At 43.0% G+C, this 15,150-nt stretch overlaps 1 protein-coding gene across 2 annotated transcripts in view; it reads left to right on the top strand.

Moving 5' to 3' along the window:
* GALNT18 (polypeptide N-acetylgalactosaminyltransferase 18) overlaps positions 1 to 15,150 on the top strand; it is a 425,513-nt gene that overhangs the window by 350,316 nt on the left and 60,047 nt on the right. For both annotated transcript variants that reach the window (XM_077321810.1, XM_077321812.1), the window contains one exon: positions 8,977 to 9,162. In XM_077321810.1, the coding sequence (XP_077177925.1) occupies positions 8,977 to 9,162 (186 nt within the window). The remainder of the gene's footprint in view (positions 1 to 8,976; positions 9,163 to 15,150) is intronic.

The following is a 15,150-nucleotide window of genomic DNA, read 5'->3' as shown; positions in this document are numbered from 1 at the left end:
GTGACCCTTAAAATGGGTAACAGTAACAGTGAAAATTAGGAAACAGTAGCACACCCAGACCCACACACACCTATTCCTTTTATTATTATGCTCCTCTGACCAAAGGTCAAAAAAATATAAGATAAAATGCAAAACAGGAAACATTAAAATACAGGATGGTGAACCCATTTCTGTACTGGCACAGAGAAACAATAAGCACTAGAAATTTTGCCACAAGACAGCCTGTTCCGCATGGCAGGCCACCAGTGGTGTGTTGCTGCAGAGCTGCATGCTCCATAACAGTCTGCGTCTCCACGGGGAACACAGTTCAGCAGGACACCTGGTGTTCCACTAAAATGTGTCCATCCCAGGAAGCAAAACAGTGGTAGATTAGTTCTGCTGCACACAAGTGGGGCCCAAGGGGTTTCTTTATTTTGCAGGAGGGTGGGCTTGCATTCCACACTATCCCATCTTCCTGCAAAATAAAAATGAATGCCCTGGTCCACCCCACAGTGCAGCAAAGGGCTGCAAAGCCAATCAAGGCATTCCTTGCCCCCTCTGGGCCACCAAAGGGCCACATGGGCCGGCTGTGGGACAGGCCCTGTTGGCTCCCACAGTGGCTAAAGGAATGTGGATTCTCCTGCATTCTCTTAGCCCAGGCCAACTGAGAGCCTGATCTGCAGCAGGGCTGGGAGGGGGCCTGCTCAGCAGCTGCGTCATGTGGAAGCAGGCATTTGCCTCGTTTTCATATGACCATCCTCTCGGCCTTTTCTGCCCATGCAGAATCAGATGACATATTATCTAGATTGCTGCAATCTCCCCTCAAAAAAAAAAACACTTACAACATGCATAACTTAACAACACACTATAAAAGTTTTACAGTGTGTGAAGCAGGGAGTAGAATTAATACTTAGAGAACAAACACAAACTTAAATGTATACAATGAAGCAATTAACTAAAGTGAAAGGAAATAAAAAACTGGCCATGTTTGGAAAAAAATCCATGTACTCTTCTTTGAATGAGGATGCTTTGTAAATGTGACATGAAGTCTGTTTGGTAATTAATAAAGACTCTGAGTAATGAATGAGTTTTAAAGATTAGGGACCAATCAAATTATCTAAAAGCTTTTTGAGCTTTACTATAAAACTCATTGTTCCTGTATCCTTTTTTTCTGTTTAGGCTTTTCAGTGTTTAGAATTCTCTTTGACTCAGGCTGCACTCATCCCTTTCCCCCTACACTTGTTCTCAGCCTATTCTGATGCACAGATGAAATAGAATGGAGGGGAGAACAATGTGCATCACCTTAAACTCATTGTAAGACATATGGTACAAAAATGAAATAAGCCTAATCATCATACTAGAATTATCGAGACTATATATGTGTTGGAACCCCCTCCCCAAGTATATAGAAACAGCTACCTTTTCCGTGGGTGGCCTAGTTACATTGCCTTTGTGACAGGCATACAGGGTTGGCCATTTAGTGAAGACTGAAGGAATAGCACAAATGGAAATGTAAAAGAATTTTCAGAGGACACCCATGGTTAGGGCTGAGAGGTAAAATAGGATTTTGGTGGCAGATTTAATGCAAGTCTGGTTTATACAAAGGGAAATTGCATGGGATATACTATGGGCATTTTTGTCTCCCGTAACAGGTTCCTCTGCCTGTTTACAAGGACCTGATGGATGCTTTGAGAAGTTCCCACCAGAAGAGCCAGAGTAGCAACACCAGCTAGAATTGAACCCCAGCTTTCCCCAGTTAAGCCCAAGTTCTGCCTGGCCCAGGAGCAGACTGAAGTGCTGGCCCACATTCATCCAATGAAGACACTCAGGGTGGCTAGCCTAAGTCGAGAACAAGCAGGGCAGGGGTTGTAGCAGAGGCAGAGAAACTGACACTGGCCATGTAAGAGGGACAGGCAAAGTTGAGCAGCCTAGGAACACCAGGCAGAGGAGGCCACTACCCACCCCAGGAGGAGCAGGTGGAAGATCCTTGTGGGGATTGAAAACCAGCTTGGGTAGAGACAGGATGACTTCTCTTTGCAAGGAAGGGTCTATTAACAGGCCAGGAAGGAAGGTAGAGGACACAACTCCAAAGTGTACGAGTGCAGTACTCCCAGGAAGTATGAGGAACCAGCTGGTGCACCTCCCCCTTCTTTGCATTCTGAGATCTGCAGGATCCTCCCTCGACACTGTGTCAGGACAGCAGAGAATCAGCAAAGTTGAAGGGGATGGAGGCTCAGGTATTTGTGCTCTACATAAGGCTACAGTGGGAAAGTGTTCAGAAACGCTAATTGATGCAGAATACAGCAGCCAAAAAGTTGACTGGAGTGAGTCCTATGGACTGTATCACTCCAGTCTTGCTTAGCCCATCTGCACTGGTTCCCATTTTGTTTCCAGCCACAGTTCAAGGTGCTTGTGCTGACCTTCAGAAATGAGTTGGGGCTTTGAACTCCATTTTTTTTTTTTTTTTGCTATCTGGAGGAGTCTCAAAGCAGCTTACAGTTGCCTACCCTTCCTCTCCTATGAGGTAGGTGAGGCTGAGAGAACTCTAAGAACTGTGATTGGCCCAAGGTCACACTGCTAGCTGCACATGTAGGAGTGGGGAATCAAACCCAGTTCTCCAAGTTAGAGGCCACTGCACTGAACCACAACACCAAACTGGTTTTAAAGCCCTATATGCCTACTGAGTTATGAAGCTACCCAGCCGCCACAGTAACCTTCCATGGCCCTGCTTTGCTGACCTCCACATTCCATGATTAGGCAACTGACAAACCAGAAGAGGATCTTCCCTCCCCCAGGGCTGATGAAAACTTTGTTTTGTTTGGCATTCTCTCAGTGATTCCTTCTTCCTGCTCAATGTTTTAATTGTTGCTTTTATGTTTTTGTATGTATTTTAACTCTGTTATTAATTGTTTCACTGGCATTACATCACAACTTAAATCCATTAAAGCCAACAAAGTTACAATTTATGTTAGCTGCCTGGTGTGCCTTACGAGTGCAGAAAGCCAGGGTATAAATTTGTAAAATCAACCAATCAGACTTGAATAGCTACAATTTTTTTTATTTCTATGTCATGCTGAACAACAAACAATCCAGGAAAGAGCAGGGATTTCCTTTGTTTTGTGAAAGTCCCAGATACTCCCATTTTTCAGCATGGTGTAGGAATTGAAAACAAATTTGTTATTAGGGTTGTCAGATATCCCCTGGCCACCAGCCGAGGTCAGGGATATAAGGTTGCTGGATCCAGGCTGGGAGATTTGAAGATTTGGGAATGGACCCTGGGGAGGACACAGACCTTAGCGGGGTACAATCCCCTCTCCAAAGCTGCCATTTTCTCCAGGAAATTGATCTCTGTAGTCTGGAGATGAGCTGGAATTCCAGGGGGTCCCCAGGTCCTACTTGGAGGCTGGCATCCCCATACTGGAATCATACTGGAGTCTGAGATATTTTCCTTTAAAAGTAACTGGATTTGGGTTTTGAATCAGTCCTGCCCAATCAGCTTGGTCTATCAGGCTTTGTCTTGACACCGCCCGCTTAACATTTAAGATTTTAAATGAATTCATGCTCCTTGAAGCAGTGTAATTAATAAGACTTCGGAAAGAACAAAGACTGACAATGTTTAGACAAGAAACAGAAGACCAACAGGTTTGATTAATTGGAGTTTACTTAGAAACGGGGTAATTGCTGTTTACAAACCATATTAAAGCATGTGTTAAATCAGACTGGTGTTTTTTGTTTTTGTTTTGTAAAACAGATGCAAGTTCATTTTGAAGTCAAATTACTGAATTAATGAAATCAAAGATACTGTGAAGGAGAAATCTTAAATGTCACCTTCTGTTTCCAACTCATTAAAAGGTTTGCTTGTATTCCTGTCTAGAAATCAGATTCAGCCCCTCATTAGGCATAATGGACTTCCGCTTTTAGATTTGACATAATCAGCTTGGTTGGTTTTGTTTTCAGAAGTCCACGTTTTGCTAAAATTCAGAATCCCTGTTTGGAAATGTAAAGTTTTAGAAAAGCAAAATTTTCACAACACAAAACAAAAGTGGAAACATGGAAATCCTGTTTGTGCAGAAAAGGTAAAATTTGCAACCACATAGTCTCTAAAAAGAATTAAAAAGGAGAACTTGCACATTTTGCTTCCCCACGTATTTCTATTTCCCCTGTGTTTCTATTTTTCTGCTTCCATTCTGTTCTGTTAATCTTTACTTAAAGTTCCTTTAAGTTAAAGCTTGTGGGAAGGGAATGGGAAAGAGAGTCTGTATTTTCTCCTTTCTCACTATTACCTCAGGATTTCTATCTCTTCTGCTCTGCCCGTTAGGGACAGAAAAACAGCTCAGTAAACTAACAAACAAAAAAGCCTGCAGGTAATTTAATCTAACTGCATTGTATTTTATATATATTTATTATAATTTATTAAGTGCCTAAATAGTTTAGGTGCTTTAAAGAGATAAAAAGAGACAGTCCCTGCCATCAGGTTTATAGTGCAAGGCAGAAATTGCACATGCATTGTAAAGCACAGCAAGGTTGGAATGCCACCATAAATCCACCCTCCTGCATGGCCATCAATCAATTCAGACCCCTAACACCAGAACATTTTCACACTTTAAAAAAAGTCTTTCTGCTTTTCCCACTAGTACTGGGAGAGGAACTGTAAAGTATTTTAAATAGAATGTGTGAAGTTGGTGTAAGTGCTGAGGAAAGGAGCACCATACCCCACATTTGCAACTAATTAATCATATAGATTAGAAGACTATCATCTGTGGGTATGTAGACTAGCTAGGTAGTTTGGAATTTTGGAACCCATAGAGAAATTCGGGTAATGAGGATTTCCAAAGCTGATGTGAAAACGTTTCATTGTAACAAAAATACAATTTAGGAACTTGCTTTCAGAAACCAGAACAGAACAACAGCCATAGGAATAATCTTTAGAGTAAGAATTTCACTTGTCACAGAAAGCAGCAGGTTAAACAGACCCTCATCAAAGAGGGTCAAATATACATGTGTAAATACCGTAGTATGCAAGGTCTGGAGCATTTGGGAAAGTTCTGCTTCTCTAACACAACATCTGACACTACACAAAAACAAAGACTAGAACATACATTACCACTATAACTATTAGCTCTGGTTGGCCATATTTAAGTAGAGAGCAAAGCAAAGCGCTGAATCAGCTTTGATTATTTGTTTGTTTATTGTACTTATTGATCATCACTCCCAGCCAGCCAGCTTGAGGCGATTGCATCGCACCCCAACCATCTTCCCTTCTGTCTTCAGTGGGCTATGGGGGCCCCATGGCCTATTGGAGGGGTACTTGGAGGAGGGACCCAACGATGTTCTGCCACCCGGCCTCAACCAAATGCCTGGTGGAAGAGCTCCATTTTACAGGCCCTGTGGAACTGCGAGAGCTCCTGCAGGATCCTTAGCTCTTATAGGAACTAATTCCACCAGGTAGGGGCCAGGAATGAAAAGGCTGTGGCTCTGGTTGAGGCCAGGCATATATCCCGAGGGCCAGGGACCTCCAACCAGTTAGAATTCAACCAGTTAGAGTGCAAGGATCTGCAAGGGGCATAGGGCGTAAGAGGGTTTCTTAAGTACACTGGGCCGCATCATGTATTCCCCACAGTCCCTACCAGTGATCAGGGGGGACCTAGTAGTTCTACATAACGAAGACTACAAATCAAATTCCTTTTCTTCAGCAACCCCTTGAAGGACAGGAGTCCATGCTTTAGAAGTTTTAATTATCTATTGTCCTGAGAAATCAATATACAAGCAGCAGGTCTGATTAATAAGAACACAAGTTCCTCCATTCGCCCTTTTTAGTTAGGGAACTAACTTCATGTAGCAAACTTAGACAGACAGAATGCTATTTCCATTTTAGCTGACATGTTTAAGATGACTTTCTCAAATCTCCATCCCAGGGGATTATTACACAGACTGCCTGGTGAAACTGTGTTTCTGCCCTCTGTGATAAGGGTTGGGTGATAGGGAAGGGTCTCCTGCTAGAACATAACCAGGGGACCCAGGTTTCAAATGCGATTTAAGCTGTAGAAACCTGACCATCCTCTGGGCAGAATACTGTACAAGTTGTTTCCACAAAGGAAGTAAATCCGGTTGAGGTGGGCAGAGATACACACCCTTAAGTGGCCATGCAGTATCATTCCCAATATAATTGGTAGTGTCTTTTAAGAGTGTGTTGGGCATCCAGTCAACTGAATATTATGCACACTGGGATTATCTAAAAGTGGGACTCTTCTGGAATTCAATCATGTTATTGTTACTACAATTTAATTGAAACCCCAAGTTTTCAAGGGTCCGGTTCCATTTCCTAATTCCCCATTGGATGGTGATCTGGTACCTGGGTTAGTATATAAGCCTTTAGTAAAATTCACCTGCAGCACATATTGATATGCTTCAAGGAGAATTGATCCCACGTTCTGACCTGTACCTGAATTGTTCCAACAGATTGGAAAGGGCTGATTGGGATTGGGGGGGGGGGGAGGTGTCTGAAACTCAGGAACTCCCTTATTGGGATAATCCTTTATCTAAAAAGTGATGCCAGTTTTAAGGGGAAAGGAGTTATCATCATCTTGTGAGCTTGAACAACAAAGCTTTTTCTTGTCTTCCAGCATATGCTGGATGCAATTAGGCAACAACCCAGAGAAAGGCCTTGTAAACATCCTGAATCCATGCCACATTTTTCTAGCCTCAGCAGCTGCCAAATGCCTAAATGCATATCTGAGCCAAATGGCCTAAATGTATAAAATGAATCTCTGAACAGAGTGTTTTCCTGATAGAGCATATAAATATTGGATGGACAAACCTGGGGGGCTTCATGATCACTTTCCAAGCACAATGTTCAGCCAGCCTGTTTTCACAGTAAAGATGGGAGACCAGATGGAGAGCATGAAAGGAAAGAGTCATCCTTTGAGCTATAAGGATGAAACCCAGTAGGGTCTGAGATATTGATTTCATTCACTTTATGATGGTTTTGGGTCACAACATTTACTGGTTCTGTGTTTGCCCACTTGATCTCATAGACGCAAGACTCTAGTTTACACCTGGTGCTCACAGGAAGTAAATGCAAATGGGCTGAAGGTTGAGACCCAATTATTGTTTCCTATGTCTAACTTTCGCTTGGAAATTGAGTATAAGAGGCTGGAGTAAGAAAGGTTAGTGCAGAAACAGGGGCAGATGGGGGAAATGTCTTGAAAATGTGGCTAGGGGCAGTGCCACAGAACCTAATATGGGGTGGAAAGGGTGAAGAAAAAGATGGCTCTGTTGGCAACTGCCCCAGGCTTATGAGGGGTGAGTAAGCCACAGTGCCCATGCTTGCTTACTTGCTTACAGTGGCCTGCCCACTTTTCAGGGGCTAGGGCAGCCAGCTTTATTACAGCAGCATCTCTTGTTTGAGGCTGTGTGGCCTTAGTGGGGAGAAAGTGGATATTTTGGATATTTTGGCGGGTAGACTCTATTTCATTTTCCCCTACTGAGGTCCCTCTCCTCCCCAGTCTCTATCCCCCAAACTCCAGTGTTTCCCCAACCTGGATCTGGCTGCCCTCTCCTCCCCATCCCCTACAGTTGGCCAGAGGGGCCCTGGCAACCCCAGTGGCAACTCAAGAAAGAGCCTTCTTGGTCATGGCATCAAACTGGCATCAAATTTTGTCCCTAGGAAGATTTTTCTGTCCTCCTCTGTCTAGTCTGCCAGTAGATTTTTTGTTTTGTTAGAAGAAGAAGAAGAAGAAGAAGAAGAAGAAGAAGAAGAAGAAGAAGAAGAAGAAGAAGAAGAAGAAGAAGAAGAAGAAGAAGAAGAGTTGGTTCTTATATGTAGCTTTTATCTACCTGAAGGAAGCTCAATGCGGCTTACAGTCACCTTCCCTTTCCTCTCCCCACAGCAGACACCCTGTGAGTTGGGTGAGGCTGAGAGAGCCCTGATATTCAAGCTCGGTCAGAGAAGTTTTCTCAGTGCTATTGCAAGCCCAAGGTCACCCAGCTGGCTGCATGTGGGGGAGTGCAGATTCAAACCCGGCTCACCGGATTAGAAGTCCGCACTCCTAACCACTACACCAAGCTGGCTCTCCTTTACTGACTGTTTTAAAACATATAATAAATTAATCAAATGAAAGATATTCAGAGGTATGTAATATGCACAATTTGTTATGATTCATAGGCAAACTTTGTACAAGCAAATTTATCTCTTTTAACTGAAGCATGGAAATAACATATCTACCATATCGTTGAATAACTAATAAAAAGTTTAAAATGTGCCATATGAAAACCATCTCAAATCTAATGCTAGGAACCAACCCAACTAATACACCAAGTTCCCTCTATATGTTTCATCACCACCATCATGACCTCCCTACCTGCTTAAATCAAAGTACTGCATAATCCAGAAGTAAAAGCTTTGAAAGATATTTAGAACATTTTATACATGACACTAAAAGCCCTTTTTATTTCTCATGTCTGTAATATAAATGCTATGTGCACATTTTAGTGAAAAATGATTTTTCCCCTCCTCTCCAGCTTGCATTTATAACATTCAAGCATTTGTACAAATAATGCAAGAGGTTCAAAGATGCTGTTAATACTGCTTGTGAAAAGCCATTAGGCTTGGATTTTAGCAAGTCTCCAAGGGAATGGGAGTTCCAGAAATGTAGAGAAATCAATGGCTCTATAATTTGCATTTGTTGTCTGGATGGAATACATGAAAATGATAAATTCACAACTGCGGTCTCAGTCTAAGATTGTGACAACCATGCTAAGATCCATGCTTCTTTAGTGAGAGACAGGGTAGCATACATGTTTTTGCCCTTATTACCCCTCTACGGGTGTTTTTGGTAAAGTTGAAACATTGTAATTGTATTTACTTCACATCCCCCACTGATAGTTGATTAGTAAGCTATAATTGATCATAAACCTCAAAGAATTTCCTGTACCCTAATAAACTGAAAATGTTAGCTATAATGAAGTACCTAAATTGGTCAATTTATTTGTTTCCAGGTATGGCAGTGTGGAGGTAGTGTTGAAGTTCTACCTTGCTCTAGGATTGCCCATATCGAGCGAGCCCATAAGCCGTATACCGAAGACCTAACTGCTCATGTCCGAAGAAATGCGCTAAGAGTGGCCGAAGTCTGGATGGATGAATTTAAAAGCCATGTTTATATGGCATGGAATATTCCCCAAGAGGTGGGTTGTGAATTATCGCTGATATGGCGACTAACCCATAGTTCTTTTTTCAGTTATTTGGCCTCTATCACCTGTGATTCCATTGGAGGCTAAGGAAATCCCCCTGTATTCCTGTATGTGAAAACCTGGGGGAAAGAAATGAACCGTTTGCGCAGGGGCTGCCGCACATGTGCGGGACCCTGGGGTTGCCCCACCCATCGGCAGTGGTCCGCACCACAAAAAAGGTTGCGGACCACTGTGCTAGATGACCACTAACTTACTATGTGCAGTTTAACTTTTACACATGTGTATGGGGGGGTGGTATAAAAATCAAATGAATGAATGAATGAATGAACGAACGAACGAACGAACGAACGAACGAATGAATGAATGAATGAATGAATGAATGAATGAATGAATGAATGAATGAATGAATGAATGAATGAAGCTCTGTGAGGTCTTCTTGTACCTTTAGAAAACTTCTGACCATAAGAATGAATAATAGGATTTTGTTCATCACCAGTCGTGAGACTCCAGAACTTACCTGCTACTAGTTTGGCTTTTATTCTCTGTTTCTTAAACAATCCTTGGAGCCCACTGTTGACAATAGCCTCAGTAACCCACCCAAACCAAACACAATTTAAATTTGGTTTGAAGAAGAGTGGTGGTAGTCTTCCTCTGTTCAGTCTTGAAACCAAGATGAATTAATCAAGTCTTCATATAGAATCATAGAATCATAGAATCATAGAATCATAGATTTGGAAGGGGCCATACAGGCCATCTAGTCCAACCCCCTGCTCAACACAGGATCAGCCCAAAGCATCCTAAAGCATCCAAGAAAAGTGTGTATCCAACCTTTGCTCGAAGACTGCCAGTGAGGTGGAGCTCACCACCTCCTTAGGCAGCCTATTCCACTGCTGAACTACTCTGAAAATTTTTTTCCTGATATCTAGCCTATATTGTTGTACTTGTAGTTTGAACCCATTACTGCGTGCCCTTTCCTCTGCAGCCAACGGGAACAGCATCCTGCCCTTCTCCAAATGACAACCTTTCAAGCACTTAAAGAGGGCTATCATGTCCCATTTCATCCTCCTTTTCTCCAGGCTGAACATTCCCAAGTCCCTCAACCTATCTTCATAGGGCTTGGTCCCTTGGCCCCAGATCATCTTCGTCGCTCTCCTCTGTACCCTTTCAATTTTATCTATGTCCTTCTTGAAGTGAGGCCTCCAGAACTGCACACAGTTCTCCAGGTGTGGTCTGACCAGTGCCGTATACAATGGGACTATGACATTTTGTGAGTTTGATCTGATAAATAGCACAGGTAATTTTGTATGGATAAAGAACAGATTTCTTTCTTTCTTTCTTTCTTTCTTTCTTTCTTTCTTTCTTTCTTTCTTTCTTTCTTTCTTTCTTTCTTTCTTTCTTTCTTTCTTTCTTTCTTTCTTTATTCATTCATTCATTCATTCATTCATTCATTCATTCATTCAGCTTATATACTGCCCCCCTCTGCAAGTAGGTTTGGAACTGTTTACACCAGTGGATTAAAACAATGTATAAAACAATTAAAACATCAAAAAAAAAAACCCACTATCAACCCCCCCAGCCAACTTCAATCTTGCCTGCACAGTTTGCTATAGACAAGGAAATATATACCACACAAGAATAGAAGGGGGGAGACCTGAAAGGGATGGAGGGAGGCCCACATGATGTTAGACCACCATGGGCTCAACCATAGGCCTAATGAAAGACTACCATCGTACAAATCCTGAAGAACTACAGACCCTGAAGATCTGGGCTACAAGAATAACATTTGCCTCCCTGTTTGATTCCTGAGGCATTTCATTAGTGCTATCTAACTAATCTCTAAATCAACTTAAGAATGTCCCAAGCTATGATATATTTATAAAGGTTTTGTGAGAGCTGACATATCTTAAGGGGAATGAAAGCAAATGTTGTGTGTATATGCATGAGCATGTAGCCACATGTGATGTTGTTGGAATAAGGTGTACATGCTCTAGCCTCTCTAAACACTGTGCCTTGAATGAGTCATTTTGTGGCTTGATATGTATTCAATGACTATGACACTAATTGCGACAGAAATGAAGACTGTGGGGCCACGGGGACAGATGGAAGCTTTCATTCACCTACATTTGTTTATTATAAGGAAGAAAGTAAATATGATAGAACAAAATTTAAATGGACAAATAGTAAAGGTATGTTAATGAAGAAAGCTCAGATTCATGTTGAAGTGAATGAGTTAAACCATTTTTCTTGATATAACTCGATTATATGACCAGATGAAGCTCTGATTCTAAGTCAGACCACTAGGTCTTCTAGCTCTATTTCATCTAACTAGAAAGTAAGCCCGCTGTAGATAAAATACAATGGGGTAGAGAGAGGAGGGTGCATAGGTGTTTGGGGTGGGGGAAGCGGCTGCGGTTCAGAGGGCGACTCATGTGGGGGATGGGAGGCAGAAGAGGGCGGTGTGTGAGTGGCTGGGTTTGTGGGGTGGGTGAATTTGGGGGGGAGGGCAGGAGCGACTCATGGGGGGTGGGCGGCAGAAGCATGCGGGGGGACCGCAGCGGCAACTTGGGGGGTGGGCATCTCAGCGGTTGGGGGGCAGGGAAGCAGTGGTGGAGCGGCGGCAGAGCAAGGGGCGGGTGGGGGCAGCGGTGGAAGAGCGGTGTGTGTGTGTGTGTGTGTGCAGGGCAGGGGGGAGGGAAAGTGGTGACAGAGGGCGGGAGTGAAGTGGCGGGTGCAGAGTATAGTGGGGAGGGGGGTAAGGAGGTAGGGGGAGGTGAAGGGTTCGGTGGGTGGTGTGTGGCTGGCCCACAGCTCCCAAGGCTGCATGGCAGGGTAGGGCAGGTGGCTGCCTACCTGCCTAGCTGCCTTGTCGGCGGCCAAACGAAAAATGGTGCCTGGCGTCCGAAGGCGTACTAGGTTGGGGGGTGGGCGGTTCGGGAGGCGGGCTGACAAGTGGAGTGCCGTATTGGCCCCCATCCTGGACCGACCCCTCTCACATAGCCCTTAGTGTTTTATTTATACCGCTCCCATGGAGCGGTGTAATGATGTGATTGGCAACAGCTCTCCAGGCCTTTCCCAATATTGTTACCTAAGATCCCTTAGGGAGTTTGAATCTTGGAAGTCTGTCACAGAGGGCCAAACTAAATGTGACAGCACTCTCATGACTGGCACAGGGATGTTGCCATCTAAAATGAGTTATTTAAAAATTCTGTGAGGATATAGTACTTGTCATGCCCATTGTCCTCCCCACTCCCTTTCAAGTGCTAAAAGAGCTGTTTTGGCACGAAAAGGGAACAAGATCACTTCATCTCTCTGTGTTGCAGGTGTGCATCCTCCTGGCATATTTAATTATCCATTTTCACCTTTAAAATGGTGGTGGCATCCCCAAATGTTTTACAAAATATGCAGCCAAATGTGTCATTTATTTTATTTAACACTGTTTGTAAAAAATATCTGATTTTCTAGAGGCCTCACTGAACAACTTAGGAACTTTAATAGAATTGCTATCATTCTATTTGTATATATATTTCTTAGCCCTTTTCCTGTTAATAAAATAGGTAACAGAATCACAGAACCATAGAGTTGGAAGGGGTCATACAGGCCATCTAGTCCAACCCCCTGCTCAACGCAGAATCAGCCCAAAGCATCCTACAGCAACTATCTCAGTAATCAAATAGTAGCTATCTGGCAACTTCTGGCATTTCCTTAGACATTCTATTGTATTGTTGCATTATTATGTATGCAATAGTAGTAGTATTCATAATAGTATTCTGAACATATTGTGGAAATAATTATACATTTATCATTAAATTGTTATTCCAAATCTGTGTTTACTGTTAAAGCTTAAATTAGATCAAAACTTTCTCCCTAAGATACTTGACATTTATTTTTGAATGTGAAATTTATTTATTTTTTATTTCTAATCATTATGTTTTAATTTATTTTTAATCATCTGCCTCTGTGATATCCATATTTTGAATTCCCAAATGCCTTTAATTTCTCGCAAGGAGAGCAAGGTTGGTGTAGTGGTTAGGAGCACCAGGTTTGATTCTCCACTACTCAACATGCAGCCTGCTGGGTGACCTTGCGCTCACCACAGCACTGATAAAGCTGTTCTAACCGAGCAGTAATGTCAGGGCTCTCTCAGCCTCACCCATCTCACAGGGTATCTGTTGTAGGGAGAGGAAAGGGAAGATGATTGTCTGCCACTTTGAGACTCCTTCAGGTAGAGAAAAGCAGCATATAAGAACCAACTCTTATTCTTATTCTTCTTCCTCCTCCTCCAAGAAGCAGAATGTATGTGTGGTAGTATGCCTTAACTCTTATTTGTTTTTCTTTGGCTGCATGGTTCTTCTTACATTGGGAAGGGGTTTCCTATATATTGCCTAATATCAAATTATGAATTCACTAACAGACAATAAAAAGGCCAGAATAATGTTTCTGCTGTTCTACATGCCTCTCTGCAGAGTAGCATATAGCGGTGGTCCCCAACCACAGGGCCGCGAAGGCCATCCGCGGTTGCAAACGCACATTCGTGGCACTCCCGCACATGCATATTTGCGCTATGCGCGGCCGCAAATGTGCATTCATGGCACCACCAGGAGCGCTAACCCGCATGCGCGGGAGCTCCGCGCATGCGGGTTTGCACCCGCGAGCGTGCCGGTGGCTGTGCCTGCCTCTTCCTCCCCCCCTCTCACAACAGAAAACTAGCTGGGCCGCGAGTGAAGCGGCCGCTTTGGCGGCCGCTTCTCTCGCGGCCTGGTGAGCTTCTGTCTGCGGGGGGGGGAGGCAGGTGTGGTGGCCCGTCACCGAGGCCTTCGCAGCCCGGTAGCGGACCGTGGACCGGGGGTTAACGACCCCCGCTTTAGTGCATCCCTGCCTTCTGAATCCTGAAGAGTCAGTTAAACTCAAGAAAGGATCCTGTAGAGTTTAAGAATCACTGCAAACAAAGCCCCTCATCTCAGAGATTTCTGCTGAAATTAAAGGGATAATACAGGATCTACAAAAGGCAGTATCTAGATTTACAAGGAATGCAAGGAATGTACAAAATTTACAAGGAATGCATGCAAGGAATAGTTTTGTTATGGAATAATTACAGAAGAGCGAAAAGATAGGAATTCTGTGCTTCAGATCAGATAATTGCATTTATGAAATCATAACGTGTTTTGGGTTTTTTGGGGTGGAGGGAGTTGGTACATGTCAATGAGAAGTACCTTTTCAGTTCCAGACATTTTAAAGGGTACACACAGCCGTGGAGACACAGAAACCACTTTCCATTTTGGGGGAATGGACTGTATTGCTCAGTACAGTAATTATGTTCCTGATATTCTAACCACAAGGAAGTGGTTGGAAGTGAGCCTGAGGGCCATCACTTTCTTCTCCACCCTCTTGTGGATAAGCCTACAGTGACTGAGCCCATTGACTACGGTCCCATGTCCCTGTGTAGCTGTGATTTTCAACAAACCACCACAAGCCTGAAGAAAAGAAATTCCAGTCCTTTTCCTGGAGAGTTATAAAGACCCTGAGTATTTATTACTCGAACATGGCCCTCTGTTTAATCTACCAGACAATAATATTTTTATGTAAGGTTTATTTATTCTGTATTTTGTTAGAGTACTTCGAGCTGTATGTAAGAACCATAATCTGCAGTAAAAATGTCTCATTTTACTTCCTGTCAAACACTAGCCTTGAATTTGCATTTAGATGCCTCTCTAGAAATCTCTACTGCATAGCTATAATGAGATAAATTATTGATCTCCACTTACAAGCTCTTTATGAAACTCGTGCATCTTGAACTCAGCAAAACAGTGTTACACTAGCCGAGATTTAACTATATAAAATGTAATAAAAAGGGAGGAGGGGGAAGTTTTGCAAATACTTTTAATAAGAACACTTACAGAAATGTTTGTATCAACACAAAAAAGGGGTTGGCCAGCAACTGAAAAAGGTGTGTGGGATTTCTCATCTTTATAAGGAAATAAAGAG

This window comes from Paroedura picta, chromosome 2 (assembly GCF_049243985.1).
Source record: "Paroedura picta isolate Pp20150507F chromosome 2, Ppicta_v3.0, whole genome shotgun sequence".
Classification (NCBI taxonomy): Eukaryota; Metazoa; Chordata; class Lepidosauria; order Squamata; family Gekkonidae; genus Paroedura; species Paroedura picta.
Note: the sequence above shows the minus strand (reverse complement) of the source record. Positions and strands in the feature narration are given on the sequence as shown.